Source organism: Haliaeetus albicilla, chromosome 16 (genome assembly GCF_947461875.1).
Source record: "Haliaeetus albicilla chromosome 16, bHalAlb1.1, whole genome shotgun sequence".
Classification (NCBI taxonomy): domain Eukaryota; kingdom Metazoa; phylum Chordata; class Aves; order Accipitriformes; family Accipitridae; genus Haliaeetus; species Haliaeetus albicilla.
In genome coordinates this window covers 925,576-947,998 of record NC_091498.1, presented here as the reverse complement: position 1 = coordinate 947,998, position 22,423 = coordinate 925,576, and the positions used below count along the sequence as shown (strand labels likewise).

At 46.5% G+C, this 22,423-nt stretch overlaps 3 protein-coding genes across 5 annotated transcripts; 1 reads left to right on the top strand and 2 right to left on the bottom strand.

The window, feature by feature from the left end:
* Positions 1-876: 876 nt before the first annotated feature.
* Positions 877-4,660, bottom strand: SNIP1 (Smad nuclear interacting protein 1). Of its 2 annotated transcripts, XM_069802843.1 has the most exons (4): positions 4,464-4,660; positions 4,279-4,375; positions 3,130-3,719; positions 877-2,471 (listed from the first exon to the last, which is right to left on the bottom strand). In XM_069802843.1, exons 1-4 carry the CDS (start codon positions 4,658-4,660, stop codon positions 2,207-2,209), a joined length of 1,149 nt encoding a protein of 382 aa, XP_069658944.1. In that variant the 3' UTR covers positions 877-2,206. The 2 variants fall into 2 exon arrangements, with proteins under 2 accessions (XP_069658944.1, XP_069658945.1); XM_069802844.1 differs by lacking the exon at positions 4,464-4,660 and having other exon boundaries at positions 4,161-4,316.
* On the top strand, positions 4,659-8,553 carry DNALI1 (dynein axonemal light intermediate chain 1). Of its 2 annotated transcripts, XM_069802845.1 has the most exons (6): positions 4,762-4,907; positions 4,990-5,120; positions 5,222-5,391; positions 6,233-6,411; positions 6,707-6,871; positions 8,399-8,553. In XM_069802845.1, the coding sequence occupies exons 1-6, from the start codon at positions 4,803-4,805 to the stop codon at positions 8,432-8,434; spliced, it is 786 nt and encodes a 261-aa protein (XP_069658946.1). In that variant the 5' UTR covers positions 4,762-4,802; the 3' UTR covers positions 8,435-8,553. The 2 variants fall into 2 exon arrangements, 1 of the variants encoding a protein (XP_069658946.1); XR_011328022.1 differs by lacking the exon at positions 8,399-8,553 and having other exon boundaries at positions 4,659-4,907; positions 5,833-6,411; positions 6,707-6,742.
* A 574-nt stretch (positions 8,554-9,127) lies between these two features.
* On the bottom strand, positions 9,128-21,059 carry GNL2 (G protein nucleolar 2). Its single transcript, XM_069802842.1, has 16 exons — positions 20,917-21,059; positions 20,755-20,839; positions 19,453-19,547; positions 18,788-18,927; positions 17,489-17,673; positions 16,944-17,010; positions 15,474-15,632; positions 14,793-14,906; positions 13,868-13,996; positions 13,044-13,148; positions 12,775-12,933; positions 12,520-12,627; positions 11,724-12,154; positions 10,962-11,041; positions 10,146-10,240; positions 9,128-9,308 (listed from the first exon to the last, which is right to left on the bottom strand). Exons 1-16 carry the CDS (start codon positions 20,978-20,980, stop codon positions 9,159-9,161), a joined length of 2,166 nt encoding a protein of 721 aa, XP_069658943.1. The 5' UTR covers positions 20,981-21,059; the 3' UTR covers positions 9,128-9,158.
* Positions 21,060-22,423: the final 1,364 nt, after the last annotated feature.

The following is a 22,423-nucleotide window of genomic DNA, read 5'->3' as shown; positions in this document are numbered from 1 at the left end:
GGGGCCGCCGGGGGCAGCGCCGAGCCCGGCCCCGCCCCGCCCCGCCCCGCCCCGCCCCCGCAGCGCTCGGTCAGCCGGCGGCGCGCCCGCCGCGCCGGCACCGGCACGCTCCAGGCGGAAAACAAGGCCGCGGACCTCCAGGCCCCGGTTCAGGCGCGGCGGCGGCGGCGGCGGCTTCCCCCGGCCCCTTCCCCAGGGCCGGGCGGGTAACGGGCGAGCGGGGAGCTCGGGCGCCGGGCACGGCCTCGGCCGGGGTCGCTCCCGCTCCGGTGCCCCCAGCCCCGGGGGCGGCAGGACCCGGCCCGGAGGGCTCTCGCCGCGGGCAGGGCAGCGGGGACAGAGGGGGTCGCCGAGGGAGGAGAGGCTCCGGCCTCCCTTCGCCATCGCAGCCGGTCGCTGTGGGGAAAAAAAGCCCGTTCAGAATAGGTCCTCCCAACTTCGGGCACGTCCCCGCGGTTCAGGCCAAAGGTTTTTAGCTCTTAAATCACGTTAGCCTAAACGCTCTGCGGTAAGCGAGACTCGAGGGGCTCGTTTGCCCGTTCACGGTACCCATCGGCTCCAGCTCAAACCACATCCCCATCTCCTATTTCTGAGCGCGAAGCTGTCTGCGCCAGGGGCAAACAGCCTGGGCATGGAAAGAGCCACCCGGGCCGCGCTCCGGTGAGAAAGGTGGGAGCAGAGGGGTGCGGCGCAAACCCTCCGCACCCATCCCTCCGCACTCACCCCCTCTCAAGTACACCAGTCGTGCAGTTTTTAAATTTTTTTTTAACTTGTTTGGTGTCCTTAATACTGAAGTGAGTACTGAAAGTTCACCTATTTCAAGGAACATAAAGGGGAAAAAAAGGAACACTAGAAAAATATTACAACTACAAGTGATTAGGGCTAAATTTACAAATTCTTTATTTAAAAACCCCGGGAGTATATATAAAGGAGATCCTCCTAGCCAAAACTCATTCTACCCTCTGTTTGAAAACCTACATCAATGCCCCGTATTTACACCATAAATGTCCTAGCCTGTGTATACAATCTGCAACACTTGTATACACAATGTATATACACAGCGGGTATGAATAGCTTGTGACCACAGAACAAACACCCAGGCAAATTAGTAAACATTGTGGAAAATGCACATTTCTTATACCATAAAGCAACAGGGAGAAGACATCCAAAAATATGCAAGCGCTTTCAGTGAGTGGAATTGTTTTTTTCTCTTCCTAAAGGGTTGTTTTCTTCTACAGGGGAGAGGACTATTTTAAACAAGTGATTTGCGTAACTTTTTATAAAAAGAAAACTTAAATAGTGCAAACTCTGGTTAAAACATGTCACCACATAAAAGGTATTTATGTGTAATACAAACAAAAACAAGGAGGAGTTATTCATGGGGCAGGGGTGATAAGGAGTGGTATCAGAAATAAAGGCCCCAGCTTTAGAGCCCGACACTCCACATCCAGTAACAGCTTCAGCATGGTTTGTTGAAACAGGTACTGGGCAGACACTGACCTAGACCTCACCCCAAATCACAGTATTGTCACCTAAAATCCCAGGAAGCATTTAACTTCTGTGTTAGATTACCTTGTAATTTTCAGGTAGCCTATTCCAGTGAAATGCCCCTCCCTGAAAGTCATCACAAGGCAAACTGACAACCCCAAACATACAAATACAAGAGGGGCTTTGCAACATTTCTGCCTTTTTAGTGGCGAGCCGGGTAAATTTTCCCATCTAGACCTCGTAACAGGCAAAGGAATTTGGCAAACTCTACCAAATACGACGTGTTACAAAATGCATCGGGTTACTTTCTAGCTAATATTTCAGTTAAGTAGCATTTCCAAAGGGCTATGACAAAACAGTTAATAAAAATAATTTTAAATATGCCAGCTATGTTTTACATCGTTTCCTAGAAGAGGACAGTCAATGTTGAATATTTCCAGCATCAGAGCTTTCACATCCAGGTGCTCTTTCGCTTGTCAGGGGGTAAAAAAGAAAAAAAAAAAAGCTGTATTTCCTGATATGCAGAACTGTGAAAGATGAATGATCAGTGAAGTCCCCCAAAACAAACTACGAGAACAGACCAGCAACAGAAAAAGGACTTTAAGGCAATAAGAGGCATCAGTGCTGTGATGCTCCAACACTTTACATCCCAATGCACGTTCAACTGCAAAGAATTTCTCTCCCTTGCACCCCGCCCCCACAATTTCCTCCTCATCTGTTAACTGTCAGACTCTTCCTCCTTCTCCTCCTCATCATCATCGTCCTTTGTGTTGGCCTCAGATTTGTCTGAAGATTCATGGAGAAGAACATATTCCCTGCTACTGAACCCAAACTTCAGTACATCCTTTTCCTTTAGTTCATAATAACGCTGAGGTTCAATCCGCTGGTTATTTAGAAAAGTGCCGTTCCCAGAGCCCAGGTCGATTATGTAGGGCCTTACTCTGCGGCCAACGGTACCATCGGCACGAGTGTACTCCACAAGCCTAGCAAAACAAAGAACACTGATTCAATCACAACAGCGTGAGACAGAAAACGTAGTCCAAAAGCAGACAGGTTTTCCAACACGTGAGCCCCACTGCAGTTAATAGTGATCTGTACGTGCAGAGGTCTGAACAGGTCTGATGAGAGCAATGAGAAACTGTGTGAGACTGAGTGGATTCTGACAGACTGCATCACTTTCTGAAACTTCTGATGATGTAATACAGTAATTCCTACAACAGAACAGATGGCTGTTCCCTAAGAAAGCATCTTTGTCTCCAGCAGCAAGCAACCCCTGCTGCTTCAGAGGAGATCAGCAGACTTTGTTGTGAAAGACCAAATTAATAAAACCTCTCATTGAAATACTTTTACTGCCAGTTACACCTGCCGGTTTATTCCAGTTCAGATATACGCACAGTTCCGTCTTTAACCCTGCTGTGTTATTTGTCTTACTAAAAGGCTGCCTGTGGTTAAATGAGAGGAATTACAGATATTTTTGCTTACTGCTAAGACGATATGCAGCAGTCAAACATAAATTCCATCTCTCTCTAACATACTTACAGCAAACTCGTACCTCTCAACTGTGCATACCCAGGGTTTTTCTGTTTGGTTGTTTTTTTCTTCAGAAATTCCTGTTTCACCAGCAGGCAGAGTAATACTTACCGGTACTGAAACACAGCATGCTGCTTTGAGCAGGAGGGATGGTCAATTGGAATATCTGCAATTCGGCGGTGCCTGCCCAGAAGATAAGCACTCTGCCTGTGAATGTACATGACTGGGAGAAACTCGTCATTTTTGAAAGGATAGAGGCGCCATCGCTTCTTTGGAATCCGAGCTTCGGGGGGCTCGCTGTACTTAATCACAACACCTCGGAAAGTGTTGGTATCCTCTAGAAGCGCACCAGACAGTTCAAAGCTTGGCTTCTCTTTGTTTACAGAAGCTTTTTCTTTAGGTTTGTTATCAGAGTGCCCGAGTTCTGGATTCTGGTCAACACCGCTGCCTTCGTTATTTTGTCGATGCTCTCGTCTTCTCTCATTATAAAACTCCCTCTCTGCTTGCTGCTCACGGATGTTCTGAACATCCCTCTCTCGCTCGTGGCCTCGAACTCCAGGCCTTTCGTTTGGATTCTTCCTTCTGTCTGAGTGGTCTCTGTGTCTGTCTCTGTCACCACTTCTCTCTCTCCTGTGTTCTTGTTCCGATGGGTATCTCTGCTTTCGCTCCTCGTTTCCTCTACGACAATGATCATCTCGCTCCTGTAAGGAAGAATCGCTTATGGTGACGAATTCAGAACTGGAACGAGAGAGCAGTGACTCTACCTCAGCTTTTAAGAAGATCGCAATCCTACACATGGAAAACGCCTACCTGGACGTGTCGTGGGCAGAGCTAACGCAAAGCGAGGGAAACTTATTTCCTTGCCAAACTATCTGGATTCTTACGACTCGTGCCAAATAAAGCAAGATCAAGAAACGGCGCGACGCGTCACCTGCTCTGGGCATGCAAAGAAGCTTGCGGGGACAGCCTGCCTAAGCGGCAAAGGCCGGGTTCACCCGCGCGTGTGGAGACCCAGGGCCTCAGGGCAAAGCCTGAGGTGGGCAGCACGAGCCAGGAAACGGCCAAGACCCTCCTTTTCCTCACACGCCGCGCCACAAGGACCAGAAGAAAACAACTGCCGGGCGAGAAGTCGTGTTCCGTACCTCGCATGGCCGAGTCTCACAGGAACGGCTGTCGCTGCGGAGCCGGGAAGAGCGCCCGGCCCCGCGAACCCCTCGGCGGGCAGGACCGGGCCTCGCTGCTACCGACAGCGCCATTTACCTGCTTCACCTTCACGGCGGCGTGGCACGGGCTCCGGCTCCTCCTGCCCCGCGGGGACCGGCTCCTCCGCCCGGACTTGCTCTTCCTCTTGGGCGATCTTAAAAACAACGACAGGAAGCCTGAGCCCCGGGAGCCGCGGCCGGGCCGGGCGCAGCGCGGGGCCCGCAGCCGCCGGGCGGCCCTACCTGCTGCTCCTGCCGCGGCTGCCCTGGCGCGGCCCGGCCGGGCCCCGCCGCTCCTCGGCCGGCGGCGACTGGCTGCCCCGGGCCGAGCGGGAGGCGGAGCGCCGGGGGCTCCGCTTCTCGGCCTTCACCGCCACCTCCCGCCGCCGCCGCCGTTCCCGCCGCCGCTCGGCCGACGCCGCCGCCGCCGCCGCCTCCATGGCGCCGCCGGCCGCCACAAAGGGAAGTGCGCGCCGCTTCCGGCCCGCGCGCGGAAGCGCTTCCGCCGCCGAGGCGGCCAGCACCGCCCTCGGGCGCTTCTGCGCCTGCGCACGGGAGGCGGAAACCAAAGACCCCGTCGCCATGGCGACAACGGCCGCGGCCGCCATGATCCCGCCGCCGGACTCGCTGCTGCGGTACAACCCGCCGGTGCTCGTCACCCGCCGCACGGAGAAGCGCTCCCCCGGGGTGAGCGGGGCCGGGACGGGGCGCCCGCGGGCTACCCGCCGCCCGGCACCTCCCGCGCTCCGCTCTCTCTCTCTCTCCGCAGGCCCGCCCGCTGAAGGGGACCCCGCCGCCGCCCGCCCCGACGGGGCCCGTCCCGCCGCCCCGGACGGCCGCCGCCACCGCCGAGTCCGCGAAGCAGCCGCAGGAGCTCCTCAACGCCATCCTGCCGCCGCGGTGAGCGGGAGCGGGGCCGGGGCCGGGCCCGCCCCTGCCCGGCAGAGCCCGGCCGGGCCCGCGGGGGGCACCCAGTGAGGCCCGGTGCTGTGTCGTGACAGGGAGTGGGAGGAGGATAACCAGCGGTGGGTGCAGGAGGTGTCCAGCGCGCCCAGCACCCGCCTGGACGTCGTCCACCTGCAGGAGCAGCTGGACCTGCGGCTGCAGCAGAGGCAGGCACGGGAGACCGGCATCTGCCCGGTGCGCAGGGAGCTCTACACGCAGTGCTTCGGTCAGTGCCCAAACCGGCGAACGCCGAAAGCATCGCTGCTCCTCACCCGCTCCCCGACGGGCTGGGGCTCCCGCATCCGCGTCCCTGTCAGCGTTCCTCCTTCCAGAAGGTTTAATGTGGCCTCGGTCCGCGCCGGGCAGGGCTGGCTGAGGCGTGCTGGCCGTGCAGGGCGAGGGTTTGCTGCTCCGGCAGCCGCACTGCTCACGCCTTTGCTGCCGGCCCACAGCTCTTGAGTGCTCTGCAGCTCAGAGGGGTGTGACCCCGACCCACGCCGCCAGCCTTTACACAGAGCGCTTTACGCTGCCTTGTCACTCATAAAGCTGACCCTCAAGAGACACATACACATGACAGTAAAAGACGCGAATTCTCTTAGTTGTCCTTAACTCAACAGTTAATTTAAAATAACTTAAAACACCGTATAACTGTTAAGCACTCTTACAGACCCTGATGACCTGCTGCCAGTCTTCCAAATGCAAGAGGTCACCATTGGTTTGAGCAGGATCCTTCTGGAGGCTCTCAACTTTCCTGGAGGCTTCCCGATAACTGCAAAAAGTCGTTACAAACTTTTAGGCATTTGCTGTTACAGCTTTAGCAGATCAGTATCACTCTTGTTACCATAGGTTCTGTACCACCACTCTGCTTTCGTTTGCTAGCACTCAATGCTATAGCTGTAATGTAACAAAAAAGAGAAAAATAAATTATGACTATCTCTGGTAAATCCCCATTGCTTCCGTGGTGCAGAGAATAGGTAAAAGGCAACAATCTCTGGACCCTGTATGTATCCAGCATTCCCAGAGTACAGTAGCTACTCTAACCAGATTGTCGCCATCTTTCTTTAAAGATGAATTGATCCGTGAAACTACAATTAACTGTGCAGAGCGAGGACTCTTGCTGCTTCGAGTCAGGGATGAAATCCAAATGACAATTGCTGCTTACCAGACGCTGTACGAGAGCAGCATTGCGTTTGGCATGCGGAAGGCACTACAAGCTGAGCAGGGCAAATCTGACATGGAAAAAAGAGTAAGTTGGGCTGTTAACCCCATAATGTAGTTTTCTGCACGTGATACAGCATAAGGATATTACATATAAAGTTTTATAGGAAATCAGTTATCTCTTGTTTCCACTGGATGGCAGTGAAGATCACCAAAACGCTTGTCTTACTGTTTTCCTAGGGCTTAATTGCACTTCATAAATCATGTGCTATTCTATCTGGAACACTTTAAAGACCGTACAACATACAACTTTTTCCCATCTTAACTGAAAATCTTAACTGAAAATTGATTACTAACAAACAAAACTTGTGCTCTTTTCCAAGATTGCAGAGCTAGAAGAGGAAAAGCGGCAGCTGGAAAGACAAGTGAGTGAACAGAAAGCTAAATGTGAAGCCATTGAAAAACGTGAAAGTGAAAGGCAACAGATAGAAGAAAAGAAACACACTGAAGAAGTTCAGTTCCTGAAACGAACAAATCAACAGCTGAAGGTTAGTAAAAAAAACACAATTCAAAATAGTAATGGTAAAACTTCTCATTTTGTAATTGGAAAGATATAAAAATATCTTTCTCCTTACAGTTTTAAGTGTTACATTTATGATGTATTTGTATGAACGTTCCACTTTCTCTAAATTTTTAATGAAATGGGAAAACAGCACTTTTGCATTCTCTACTTCCTTGCTCTGTCAGCAATTGGTCATTACTAGTAAACCTGATGATGCAAACAACAGGTCAGATTGAATTTGAGTCATACACACATTTGCCAGGGAGAAATTTTTTGAACTTGTTCAGAAAATGATAAATTGTTATAGTCAGCTGGAGAGCAGATGCATGCAGCTGAACCGCAAATGCAGAGGCTTCAAACTTCACTGATACCCTAGGAATCTATTTCTGCATAACTTGATTGTAAGGTTGCAATGGTTAGCACCCCTTCTCAACTACAAAACAGAAAATCTAGCGAAGGCAAATTAAGAAGTTTTGTTTCTTTGCCGTTGGCCATTAAAGTTGACTCCCTGATAACGAGACACATGACTTAACATTAAATATTACCTAATAAGAACAACTGTGTACTTACGCAGTAGGGACTGCATAATTACAGGAGTAATTTTGTGCATGCTGCTTTGGTGAAAACAGCACTTCTGCTCATTACTTTGATTTTGAAAGGAAAAAAATCCCACATCTTTTGAGTAAAGAAAAAATGTTACCATAAACAACATTAAATGTTTCTGGCTACCGCTAAAAACATTTCCTTTACACCGAGCTGCTTTCCTCATCTTCATTGTTCCTAGTTTCTCCTTTCTAAACCACTGACATCTTCAGGCCATCCTGAAATCTTTCAGGGCACAAAATGGAATAACTGTTAGATCAAATACGTGTTGCCACTGAATCCATGTTTCTTCCTTGAAGTACAACTATTCTTAACAGCTGTGTGTATACTAGTGTTGTAGTTTGTTTTGATGGCAGCTCTAGGAAGAGGACAATCTAAGAGTCCTGGAAGCTTCATGCGCTACACACTCCCTAAGCATGGGTAGCTCTCCGATCAATCTACTAATTGGGCGTCAAGTTGTCTGAGCAACTGAAAAACTTTCTGTTCCCAGCTACTTTTGTCCCAGAGTCAGAGTTTGTGTTCCAAATGTGAGAGAGCCAAATATTTAATTTAACTAACATAGTCCAGCCTGAAGTCAGGCAATTCAGACCACTGTTTCAACAGCTTTTATTTAATTTCCTCTTCAATGCTTTACATTATAAAACGAGTCTTTCATTGTATGGAACCAAGGCCAGCTCTTTTCTTCTCAGAATGCAACAAGTGTGTATGCCAAGAATGAAAAGCTAATTTATAAAACATGTAGTAAGGAATGGAATTGCTACGGAAAAAAACCCTGGCCTGCTTCTCTTGAAGTATTGCAGCATCCCTCAGCTCCTTGCTTTGAATATGTAACAATTTATCACTTTACAGCAACGCAGGTTTATTTTTTAGGTTGAATCTAATTTGATGTACTGTCTCATTTGTTTTTCAGGCCCAACTTGAAAGCATCATTGCACCAAACAAGTAGATTTTTTTGCTGTTCTCCAGGCAGTGCTCAGAAGAGCTGTCAGAGCAAGAAGTTCGCAATTAGTGACAAAGATTTGTCTTCATAAAGCAATCTTGAATTTTCACTTACCAGTAACTGAAGGCAGCGTAATTGTATTATTTCTTTCTTTTTCTCTTGGAGAGTTGTGTTAATTGTACATCAAAATGCCTTGTCAGAACCCATAGTAGTAACCTAGGATGAGCAATACCAATGCTCTCTACGTGGCTATTTCTAAGGAAAGAGGGGTATGATAACATTCCAAGCATCGCTTCTCAGTGGAAGCAAAAGAAATCTTTACTTGAGATAACCTGTGTAACTAGCTGGATATACATAGCAAGCAGACATGGGAAAGATAATTCACTGTAGTCATATGAAAAACTCCATAAAGCTAGTTTCCAGAAAAAAAAAACCAAAAACAAAAAAAACCAAAACACAACAAAACAAACAAACCACCACCACTGAATAACACTTCAGGATATGTTTTGCCAATGCAGTGTTTACTGGCCTTAGATGGTGATGTGGAAATACCACGGTCTCCAACTGCATAAAGAACTTTCAGATGATGCAGCTACAAAGAGTGAGATGCTACTCCTGGGAACAAGACAGACAAGTCAAACTAGGCTTTGAATGGGAACTACAAGTTTTATATTAAAAAAAGCCACTGCATACTAGAGCTGTTTTATGTAAAATTTAATAGAATAAGCAGTTATTGCTTATGTTTGTATTTTTTGTGCTTTGATCTTTGTTCCTCCAAGCCAGTTTTTTTCTTGTTCTTATTCTTATTTTTCACGTTGTGAGTTTCATAATACCGGACTCCAACTTTCTTGGAGCGCTGCTGCCTCTCAGCTCGTCTTCTCTGCAAATACACACAAAACACATTAGCAAATCCACAGTATCCATAGCCTGAATTTGTTTGCATTCTTTCAAACATTGTTCACTTTGCATTCCACATGCCTTAAGTAAAATAAATAATTTCAAACAAAACATTACTGACGTGAATATATGGACATTGATACGGAACCCACCCCCCCATGCTCTTAAAATGTTACAAAGGAAGATACACTTTAATCTTTACAGAAGTAGTAAACAAGATACAAGAAGCAACCTGATGGGCATAGTCACGTAAGAGGTCTTTAACAGCAGATGTGACAGAACATTCATAAATGGAATTCAGTCTTCTCCTCCCCTCCCCCCAGTCTTCTGCTCCCCTTTCCAAAAAGCCCTTGCTGTACAAGTTTGCTTACAAATCACTTTCAAAGTCCTACAGACAGACTATTTCACTTGGTATTTAAGTTACTCTAGAAGAACTGTTTAGACTTGACTAACATGAACAGAAAATAGCAGCAGCAGCTCTCTTTCAAGACAGAATAGTACTGCCCATCTAGTTCCAAATTCTCCCATCTCCCAACATTTAGACCCCTGCTCTCTTAACAGCATCAGTGGGCAAGCTAATGCTGAAAGCAGATGGTTACCCACAAAGGATTCTCCCCTTCAACACTCCTTCTGTTGTGGTTCCTGCTGGACCCTTTTCAGCAGCAAGTCACCCTGTCTTCACATTCACCCTACCTCAGCTACAATCCCCACGCTCTCTCCCTCCTACTAGCACCCAGTCTCAAAGCTCTTAAGTGGTAATGGGAAATCTATGTATAAAAGAAGCCAGCTCATTTGTTGTACTACAAGAAATCACACTTACTTCTTTGGATGTAAGTTTCTTGCAAGGCTGTTTACCCAAAAGGTCATCATCATCTTCCTCTTCTCCTTTCCTTTTTCTTTTCTTCTCTGTGCTGCCTGCAAACAGCAGAGATCACATACTTGGGCATCTTCCAAACCACCCATCTCTTTTGCAGCACTTAAGACTGGGGTCACCACCCCATTTACTTCAGCAAAGCATTCCTTTGGTCATATTTTAATAGCTTCTACCAAAACAACATGCATGGTCCTTACCAGAGAATCACTCACTATTACTATGAAAACTGCTCTTGAGAAGCAGACTGCTTAAAGTCTCATGCAAGTCCAGAAGAATTTCATAGTCTTGTCGGAAGAGGGTTCTCCCACCATTTAGCCTTTAATCAAACTTACTATGGAAACTGAAGCCACACTCTTGAAATTACCCCAATAAAACCTATAGCCTGAAGTAGCTCTGTGCTTTTATAATGTCGTAAACCCCTTCCACTCCCTTCTGTGTAATATTATACCGTGTGGAACGGAATTTGCTCAGACTGCAATCTGCCCATAGCACCATTCTTTTGGAAATACAACATTTGTCTTTGCTTACCCTCATTCACTAGTAGAAGGACATACCTTAATATACAGACAGGTGTTCTATAGAAAGGCTACAGCAAGGTCATTGGGCAGCCCTTAGGTTAGCTATGGAAACATTTAAATAGCTCTAGGGGAAAAAGAACTTGCAATCAGGAGCTAATGAACACTTCCCCCCCTAGCTCCCTCTCTTCTCTTCCTTATAGGATTTCCAAATGTAGATTAAGAACATCTGCTAATCTTGTTTTACCTCTGTCTTCAGTTTCTTTGGGTTCTTCAGACTTCTGCATGGATTTTGCAAACACTTTTTCACTCAGCTGCTTAGGGATTCTACAAAAGATAAAATAAGCAATAAAAGAATGTCATAACACAAAATGTAACCATCTCTGAGAAGTGATCAGTCTCCAACAGATCCCAGTAGCCTGTCAGCAGCAAAGCCACAGCCTCTGCACCTCAAAAACATATTACAGTAATCTTGTCTCTGGAGTTTACTGGGCTTGTGCGCTGCACAGAGGGACAAAATATAACACTTAACCTTGAAATCTTAGTCCTCACAAGGCTGGTGGATGAGCTTTGCTAAAACTAGGCCTGCTGGATGAGCTGGGATACTCTGGTACATGCATGGAGACCAGCTGGCATATCCATGTAGGGCATTAGCCTTGGTACTGCTCAAGAAAGAATGCAGCATCAAGGAGAGATCCAAGGATGCAATATTGCTACCCAGAATACCAACAGATTTCTAATCCATAGGTTAAGAGGCAGCTCTCCAAAAGCAAGAACATTTTTAGTTAGGCTAGTAAACAGGACTTCTTGGAATAATCTTTCAAAAACAAACTGCTGCTTGGCCAAAGTTCAAATATTTATGGCTAAGCTAGATAAGCTGTGGCAACTTGTGGGTGGCAACACAGAGGAACCAGTCAAGCGAATCATGAATGGAGCAAAACCACAGCAGAACTGCATTAACTCTTTTCCCCCCTGTGAAACACTTGAGTCACTGAACAAATTCAGATACCTTATTGCTGAGAATCTCTTGGCTTTGGCTTTATCCAGAAATTTTTTGTATTTTGCAATCTTCTCCTCCAAAGCCTTAAGAACCGCCTTGGAGCTCTCCCTGGCACCTGGTACAGCCAACTGCGATTCCTCCTCTACTGAATCTTGATGTTGCTCATTTTCCTCTTTCTCCTCTTCCTGCTCCTCCTCTTCAGAAGAATCATTGTCTGTTTCAAAGCCTGGCACATCTACAGGAACCAGGTCTTCTTCTGAGAACTGAGGTGCCACATTAATCCTCCCAAAGTTCTGCCGAACATGTGACATGAGTTGCTTAATTTCAGTGTCTGTATTATTCTTCTCTTCTACTGGCTCCACACTTGATGCTACCGACTCAGAGATTTTCTCTTCATTATTATCTTGGCTTGATGTCATAGCTGCTTCCAATGCAGGAGGCTACAAGAAAGGGCATAATGGATGTGTTATCCACAAAGTCTGTCCCACCATCTCTGAGAGCAATTTCCATTTTATCTCTTTGGAAGAATTCTATTGGAAAAAGTCTAAGATAACAGGCTAACAACGGGAGAATTACTGACACTTCTGGTAGTCAGAAGATTGTAAAATGGCTCAGACATCTCTGTGAAGAGCACTGCTACCTGATCCTCACCAAATTCAAGCAAGTGTCGCCTGAATCACCAGACTTGGGCAGAGTCCAAGACATGCACTGCCCAAGTTACATGGCACTCTGGGAAAAAGAACAGTGAATACCATTAGGAGAACTGAATAACATACAAGAGGCGGCACAAGCATCACATTCTCACCTGGGGACCTGTTTCTGCATTCGGTGGCTTCACAAAGAATGGGATTCTGCCCCTCTGCCAGTCATTGAGAACCATCTTGCTCACAGTTTGCAGGTCAGGCTCACCACCCTGAAAGAACCCAGTAACAGTTTATGTCCACATTTGCAGGGCATACCACCTTTCCATTACCTATAAGCAACAGAAACATTTCTATTTCCCATGTTCAGTAACAGGCCACATGCTCTTCCAGCCTGCAAATGCAGAAAGTCATCACACCTTTAGCAGTTTTCCAGTCCTACAAGCAAGTTTCTCAAGGAAGTCTTCTGTATCCTTCCAGGAATCAATCTTGTACGTCTTTCTGATGTACTCTGGTTTGGCTCTTTCCAGCACCGCACTAATATGATCTTCAGGGCTCTTAATCTTTTCAACTTGAACCTGGAAACAAATGGTAGAATATCAACCCTTTGGGAAGTGTGCATTCATTTCTTTGAACCCATCATATTGACAACAGCAAAGATCTTCCAGCATTTAGTGCAGATACATACCACTCCCTTCAGCACAATGTCTGTTTCTGTGTCTCCAGAGGGATAAACTACACCTGGGCAGTCGATGAGAAAAATCCGCCGCATCAAGGTAATGTATTGCCATACCTGAAAGAGATCAGTAGTTCCCCATGTTACCTCCTTCCACACAGCTCTGTTCTGATTTTTAAATGCACAGTTCTAACACACAGGATTCATCTTAGGAACTTGGCATTAACAGACAATGGAATATAACTTGGCATTTTTGTTAGCTAGCCAAGACATATTGCACCTTGCTCCTTCTGAATCAGCCAATGCTATCCCTAAGGTTTTGCACCAGACTACTAACTCACAGGACCAAGGTGAGGAAACTACAATCACAACAAACTCCAGTATTCTGTGGTCTTCCTCTTCCATGATCCTTAACTTTAGTGATATTTAGGAGTAAAATGAACAGGCTAGCAAAGAAGATTCTCGTAACTTTGTCTTCTTGTTTACGGTCACATTCTTGAAGAACAGAGTTAGAAAACCAGCACTAGCAGAGCCTGACAGCACAAATATACCAAATAATGTGACTCGGGAAAGTGCAGACCCCGAGTCAGGGCTGCTGAGCATTCAGATCACAGCGCTACTGTACAGGTAGAGTGGGAACTCAGGAATGCTTCCAGTAGCAGTGCTTCAGAGCAATGCCTGTTGATCAGCCACTCCTCAAACTCAGGGTCACATAGCCTGTACAGTTCAAGTGTTAAGACTTGAAAACATCACTGAGCTAATTTTTCATGAATTCTGCCTTTGACAATGCACTTACATAACTAATTTTTATCTTTAATGTAGGGATCTCTTCCTACCTTCGTTTCACCTGCAATAGGGGCCACATTGCAGACCTTCTTAGACCGTAATGTATTGATCACTGAGCTTTTGCCAACATTTGGATAACCAATGAAACCCACGCTGATCTGTTTCTTGTCAGAGTGTAACTGTTAAGAAATAGCACATCTTTTTAACATCTCATAGAGAAAGACAGAATTACTACAGTTCTGAACATTTGAGCAGCTACTGTTCTCACTATATTGGAAAGCAAAGGGGACTTCAAAGTACCAGGTCAAAAAATGAGATCAGCTCTTTTCTATCAAGAGAAATGTATAAGGGTACAACCAACTTGCCATCCAAGAACTCCAAGCATTGAGGAGAATATCTGCTACTTCAAAAGAAAGACATGAACCCCTTGCATTCCTTGTTGCTCTAAAATTACTTGTGAACACCTTATTTAGAAACCGTTTATGATGAGAAACCAAGCAAATACAAACAGCAGATGGGGATAGAATATAGATGTGGCCTGAAGAGACAGTAACTAATCTAAAGGCAACAGAAGGTGCCTTTCTTGAAAAATGAAGACACTTAAAAGGGCAATACCTTAATAGAATATGCATACATGCAGGACAAACAGGTGTGAAATACGTTCCTCTCCTACACATTCAGATGAGACCTAGGAGTGTCAACTGGATACCCTGTCTACAACAAACCCAGGCCAGAGACTGATGGTCCAACTCACTCTTTGTGGATCTCCTCAGTTTGACAAACATTTTGAACATATTTGAACAAATATTTTCCATTTTCTCTCCAAAGAAGGGAGTTTTACTGATGGAGCCGTTTGCTGACAGAATGGCCATCAGAAAGTGTACTGATCCCCAAACGCTAACAAAACAGAGGACTCCACACTAAACACCTCCCCCTCCCCAAACAACAATAAAAATCACCAAAATTATTCTGTACCTTTCCAAACTGCCTTAAAAGCTGTATAAAAGCACCTTTGCCAAAAGGGTTTGTGAGGCTGGCATGAAAAGCAAGTGTTGGATACTCCTGGGACAGGACAGCAACCCAGCGCTTCTAAAGAGGAAAACATTACTTGGTTAGGGATCCTGTGCTGCGGAGGTGGTGAAACAATCTGCTTATAAGCAGAAGTACACAGCATCTTCACTTGGGTCACAAATGTAAGTGTCTATGAAAACTGCTATATAAGAACCTTTGAAGCATTTCACCAACCCAATAGCTAAAAGGTTTGAGTATTGTTTTTATAAAAGACAAACAATTTCCCAAAAACGCCTTCACTGCTAGCTAAAACTAATTAGTTTAACAATATAAAGCAAACCAGCTGTGGTGGATATGGATCTTACGCTGACTAACATTTAGCATACTCTGGAGACATCAGCTGAACTGTTAAATCCAGACAGAGGAAGTAGAGAATTTGTGGCTGGTGAGTGTTGCTCAACTCAGCCAAACTTGGACAGATTTACATTGTAATTGTTACTTTTATAGCAGGCAAGCAGAGAGTTCCCATTGACCCAGTTACATTATGCCCTTTGAGACCAGCATGAGGACTGGCAACAGAATTAAAGCAGAGGCTACAAAAGGAACAAAGAAGGTCCAAGGAGTAACAGGCAGGACTGTGCTTACAGTAGCCCAGGTAGGAACAAGATCACATTTGTTCAGGACAAAAATGAGATGTTTCCAATGTTTCTCCTTTTTAAGATAAGATTCCACATGAGGGGAGCGAGTACCCATGGGATCCCTGGCATCAAGAACTTGAACAACAACATCTGATGAGTCTATCACCTGAAAAAAAAAAATCACACAGAAGGAAAGGATTTTACAGAAAGTAAGATGTCTATACCTCCCCAAAGTTTCTAAACTACAACATTAATTTAAAAACCTTGTATCCTTCACAAACAACTGTTACTTCCCCATAGACTACTGAAGCTCAGACTAATATCCATCGATCTTCCACTCTCTCTTCTCCTTGCTCCCCTCCAGATTCAGGCTAATAGCTTTTACCTGTTCTTAGGCACCAGGAAGATGCTGGTAGCACTTGGGAAAGAAAACACTGCACCCAAATGGGAAAATTAATTGCTTCAGTAGACAAAAACAATGTTTGCCATCCATTCTGCAGCAATTCAATTCTGCCATTTCATAAAGGATCAGGATATAAAACATGTTTTCTGGATCAATATGAAACACACAACCAAGTAGGAACCTGCTGTTAGTCCGCTAAGCATCTACAGCAGGGAGCTGTCATTTTACGACTTGCTTCAAGCCAAGTGAATTTGTTTCACAGCTATTTCCTGCATTTTTGGCAGCATCTTACTGAAATCTGTTTTGCTCTATCATTCCCAGTGCTTTTAGATCTAAATGAAAAGGTTTTAAGCTACATTCAGAAATTCAGAGCAAAAAGTCAAGCAATTTCACACCTAACAGTCACTGAGAGCACACAAACTGCTCTTACAACCCTAATGCACTCTCAGTCTCCATTTCTCTAACAGTCAAGGTGGCTTATGGGGAACTGAGGGTCAGGGCCCTTCAAAGACGACCCTATCAATATGCCACATGTTTTTCGCCTAACAAAACTTAAGGGCATATGACTGGTTTATTTGTGGTGAAGACCCAGGAACCTAAGAGAAGCTAACACCTTCCTTCTGCCAGTTGATCTCTAGATCATCTATTTTAAGGATGTTTGTTCCAGTGAGATGAGAACTCAAGAATCAAGCTCAGTCAGGCAGAGAGTTGAAAATGAATCTCTGCTCTCTTCTACAGCTGGCTTTCTCTGTTTGTGTTTATGTACCGTATCAGTACCAGAAAAAGGGTGTATGGTTTCAAGTCAGTCCGTTCCAACTAGGCTGACAGGAAAGCAGGCAAGGGAGTGACAAATTCAGGACATCACTGCATGAAGAAAGTCACTGTCTTAACGTTTCTAAGAAACTTTGCAGCAAGCTCAGTTGTATCAAAGCTTCCCTAACAGAGCAATGAATGGTTTTTCAGAGCTGTTCTGATTATTGCTGTATAGGATTTCCAGTGGTGTGCTGAAGCACTTGACTTCATAAAGGCTGAAAGCTAGACATGACTCTGCTGCAAATTATAAATGTTGCTTACCTTGTAGAGCTCACCCCAGATTCTTTTGGACTGTCCTTTCTTATATATTTCCTCTTGTGCTTCATCCCTGAAAGTGGATTACCAGAGACATCAGTAACAGGGTTACAGCATTGTCTTCTCTCAAGCCATTTACAGACAAAAGAGGAGATGAGGCCCAAGTAACAGATAGCTGGGATTTAGCCCCGGTCCCTGTGCTCCGCCTTCAATCTACCCATCTGCAGAAAGATCCTATAAACATGCACTCTTTCAAAGATTCCTATCTGCCTACCAGTCAGTTCCTTATCTAACCCAAAATGTGAGTTTGGAGATATTCTGACATGCAACAGAAAACGAATTATGAATGAGGACAGAAGAGTCTAATGGAAGCAACAGTTTGGTTAAAAACATAGGGACAAAACAGGATTAAAAAATCCCAAATTCAGCTGATATCACTTTCCTTACTCCTCATACAGCAACAGCATTGATGGATGTACTACATACTTCTTTAAAAACAAAGCTGGCTCTTCAGAACTGTAGACAATGAATAATTTCTTCTTTCTATTTACCTTACACCAGTGTCTTCTATCACCAGGTCTCGGTCCTTGCCCTGATCATAAGATCCCGATGAGGCTTCAGCGTTCTCCACCAGAGACTGCACATCACTTGCAGAAAGATTTGGTCTTTTCCTCTGTGATTTGGGGCCAAATGTTGTTTCAAATGTTTCTGTGTCAAGAATGTGAACTCTGGAGGTCTAAGGAAAAACAGGTTCGTAAAAAAACCCACAAGCACTGTTTTTTCCATCTCTCATGACATGCAGTGAACAAGACCTTCATTCAACACAACTCTGCAACCTGTGACAAGAGTTACAGGCACTTTCCTAACAATGTTTGAGTTTTCCAGCTTAATCTTTGAGAAACGTAAGAGTGGATATTTAATAAGCAACAAAACACATCACACTTGCCAAAGAACTACGCTTCAATTCTTTCACCATAAGTGATGTCAAATGTAATTAAAGCTACCGTGATGAAAATTCAGCTGGTATCTTTGATCATTTCTTATTTTTTCTAACAAGTGCACAAATCTCGCCAAACTCACAGATTTTTGTCAGGGATAATTACAATCAAAACTGTAGATTTTAAAGCCTGTAATGAATGCCAACTTTCCTCCGAATGGCATACAATTCATTGCTGAAAGAAGTAATTTGTTTTTGTAATGCACATCTTAGTTTCTTGATTTTTTCCTTAATTTAGGTAACATTTTTATGACATAAACCTGGAAAGTTTCCATATGAAGAAATAGCTAGCAAAAGTCCAAAATAATAGTTCAGACATTATGAAAGAAACCTGGTAATATCTAAAACTTGATGTACTAGAAATGAAGGCTGCATGCACAAGAATTTCTGATTCAAGATGAAAAGCACATATTTGAGTTCAAATTCATCATACAAGAATGTCTGCAGTGTGAAGCATCCTCAAAAAAGGTCCCTCTGTCATGGGAGCTATTAGAAGCATTAGAACATAAGGTGGCAAGCTGCTACAGTCATCCTAAGCTGGTACACTAACCTAGGATGTTTTAGGGTAAGCTTCCTACCAAAAAATGAAAATTTCTAATAATTAATAGATCTCATAAACTATGGGGAAGTAATACACTGCTTCTTTGCCTTCACATTTGATGTCCATAGTGACAAGCTGTCAAAAATATCCTTCCCCGAGTCACCTGCTCTAATTGCCCCTCCCAATGCTTCTAGAACACAACATTTCACCAGACTGAACAGAGACGGCACAATCACCCGCAGATAAATAAAATTCATGACACCTTTGCCCACACAACCCAGCCTTCACCCTGTACAGATGAACAATACCCACATGTGGTTTAATCCGATCGTAGAAAAGGGACATTGGCAACTTTCTTTGCTTCATGACCACTCTGTAAGGATCTTTCATGACAGTTTCCATCTCTTCTTGAAATTTCTGTAGGGATGATTGCCTGATCACACGAGTATTTCCTGCATGTAAAAATACATATTGTACCTGACCACTCCTCATCTTAACTGCTTCAAAGACCCCAGGTACACTAATAAAATATTAATATTCCATCTGGAATCAAAAATACCAGTGACAAAAAATAGAGGATTTTACTTGCAACAAACCCCAAATTAGCATAAATAAGCCAACCCCTTTCTTTCCCACCACTTGAAGAAAATTTTTAAAAGTATCCCTCGGACACTTAACATACATAGGCTACGACATATGTACACACAGGCAAACCCCAGAAAATGACCAAAGGGGACAGAATAACCACACTTTAGAGGAGTGCGCAGAAAGCAAACATCCAAAGTACAGGTACATGCGAAGCATGAGCCCATACCCAAGCCTACGGTGGAGATCCTTCACCTCCATTTTCAGTATCTGTCCCAGACAGCACTGAGACCCCAATTCTGAAATAAACACCCTCCAAACACACAAAGTTCAACGGTTTTTAAGCTTGCTGAGTCTGCAAATTGAAAAAAAAAAAACAAAAAACAACTCACCAAACCATTTAATATTTGGTTCCACTCTTGCAACTGTGCCTGGTGCCACTGTTGATTGATACTGTAGAGGCTTAATCACTTTACCATGTTTGTTTCTAAGCAAAGAATGAGAACACATGTAACTACGCAGGGCAGCACACACCCCTCTAGCACTTTTGTTCACTAGACCAGAAGTACATCCACAAAATCCAGAAAGACCCTTCATCTAGAACCAGTGCCCCTGAGATTGTTATCAGAGACAGTACTGCCTGTAAAGGCTAATTAACTTAAACACTGCAGAAGTGATGTTGGTGAGTGCACACTCCAAAGTCTCACTCCAGCGTGACCAGACTCTTGATGAAGGCTGCTTATGTCAGACCAGGAATAGCTTATTGGGTTGCAAAAAGTACCAATGTACAATTTCCTAGTAAACCCTGCTTTCTTCTCTCATGGGCTCACGTGGAACTTTTCAATCAGCTCTACCCATCAGCTGGTGCACAGCACTCACCATAAGATGATTTCCAAGTTGAGACCTGCCTTAAATTTAATAATTTTTGAAAATACATATTCCCCAGTCTGCTCTCAAAACAAAGTGAAATCTGGCAAAACAACACACAACCGCTAATCTGAACCAGGACTCTCAGAACACTCTGCAGCATCTGCAAGACGGCAGAGACATGTTTATGAGGTGGGAGCTGCTCCACAGCCAGCAATTCTCAAGCAGAGTGAGGGGGTGTCTCTCCATGAAGGAGCCGTGTGGAAGTCAGGCTCTTCAGACATTTTGAGGTGAGCTTTAGAGTTACGCTGTTGTGGGAAATGAAGGAATTCTGGGCATTTTTGGGGTTCACAACATTCCAGGGAGATCACATCAGCTGTTCTGCACCCCGTGTTTTCCAGCTGCATTCCCTGATACACACCGCTGGTCTGTTTGGAGCTCAGGACAAGGTTTCCCAGCTCACGTTATCACAGGAAACACGGAGGAGCAGCTCCGTGCCAATAAACAGGCATTTTGGCATCAGAGTGCGGGCAGCGGCCCTCAGCGCGGCTGAACGTGCGTGGGCAGCGGAGGTCACGCCGCTGCTCGGCACCGACAAACGCGCTCACTGCGCCGCAAGGCTCCGGTCTGTCCCGCAGGCCGCGGCCCGGCAGCGTTACCGACAGCGCAGTTACCGGCACCCGCTCGCCGCCGCGCCCGGCGGGAGCCCGGCCCCGCGGGAAACCGGTCAGCGCCTCCGCCCGGGCGGGCGCACGGAGCCACCTGCGCCCCGCGGCACCGGTAACGGCGGCGGCGGCGCGGCCAGGCCGGGACCCCGCCGCTCTCACCTCCGCTCCTTCTGCCGGTACATGTTGAGGCGCCGGATGGTGGCTCGGTCCCGCATGTTGTTTCCTCCCGCGCCCCCGACACGATCTGCGGAGACAAGACAGCGTCAGGCCCGGCCCGGCCCGCTACGGCCCGGCCCGGCCCGCTACGGCCTCCGCACATACCGGGATTGGTGCTGGCGCGGGAGGGGTTGATGGTGCTGCGGCCCTTGTAGCGTGGCTTCACCATCGTGCCGAGCGGAGCGTCCTGCGAGGGACGGGACGGGACGAACCCAAAGGCCGCTCCGCCGCACTCGCCGCACCGGGCAGGAAGCGGCGGCACAAGCTCTTCCGGCGTGAGGGTCAGTGGCATGACGCACTTCCGCTAACTCAGTCTCCCGGCTGCGCAGGCGCATCAGGTTGCCCTGGCGACCACGTCTGCCGCCGGTCGCCGTGGCAACGCGTGGGGCTGGCCCGGCCCTCCCCGGTGTCCGTGTCCCGGCGTGTCCGTGTGTCCCGGCGTGACCGTGTGTCGCGATGTGTGTCCCCCGGTGTCCCGTCGTGCCCCCCTCCCCGGCCCCGCCGTCCCTCCCGGCGCGGCGAGAGGGGCTGCGGCCCGTGGGGCCCGGCGGGGCGGCCTGTGCCGCGGGGCGCTCCCGGCCCGCCCCAGCGCGGCCTGCGGGGCGGGCGGAGGGCGGTGGGCCGCAGGGCCCCGTCCGGAGCGGAGGGCGGGAGGCGGCCCTGGCCGGCCGCTGCTGTCCGGCCGGGGCTCCCGCCCTGGGCCCGGGGCGGGGAGAGGGGGGGGCGGCGCGGGCCGTGTCAAGGGCAGGGGAGGCCGTAAGGACGAGGGTGGCTGGCACAGGAGCCCTCATTGTTTGTGAGACGTTGTTTGTTCGCAGGGACATAATAAGAATCGTTTGGGAGCTTGGCGTGAATGCCTGTTTCCATTTGGAGATGAATGCGTGCGGTCAGCAAAGCGGCCCGGTGGTACGGGGTGCTGGTGGGAGCACTGGCAGCGCGGGGCACACTTGCGTGCGGCGGTGCAGTGCTGGTGGGATGTTTATAGGCACACAGGGTTGTTGTTTCTGGGTTGCTGGCGATGGCTTTTTAAAATTAGAAATGACAACGCTGGCTTTTTTATATGCATGTAAAGAATTGCACGGACGGTGCAGTAACTCAAATTTAGGCGAATGATATGTCTAAAGACTATGCCTACATTCATGTTGCTGCCAGATTTTAACAGAAACTGGAAAGATCCTCACCTAGGGGAAATTAACAAAGCTCCGCTGAAACGGTGTTAATTTATACCAGAGTTTGGGCTGGGGCCAAACTGCTGAGCGCGTTGGGGAATCATTCCCCAAAACGAAGGTCTGGCCCGTCGTTTCTAAATACTCATTAGCGGCAGAGTATTCACGGCTAGTTCAATTTCCTTCTAGTTCTGCTAATGCTCTTCTAAATCCAGAACAATAACAGAGCTTCTGAGATTTTGTTCTTTTAATGATTTTCAGCATTTTGCTTTTAGGTAGTGCATAGTCCCTGTTGTACAACACAGTCCTAATGAGTCAAGATTTGAGAGATGTTTTGTAAGATGGCGGTCTTGAATTTGAGTCTGTTTTGGCTAAGCCTACAATTTCTGTTTTTTCTCTTAATAAAATTATCTATGCCTTGGGCATTTAAAAAATACACATTGATG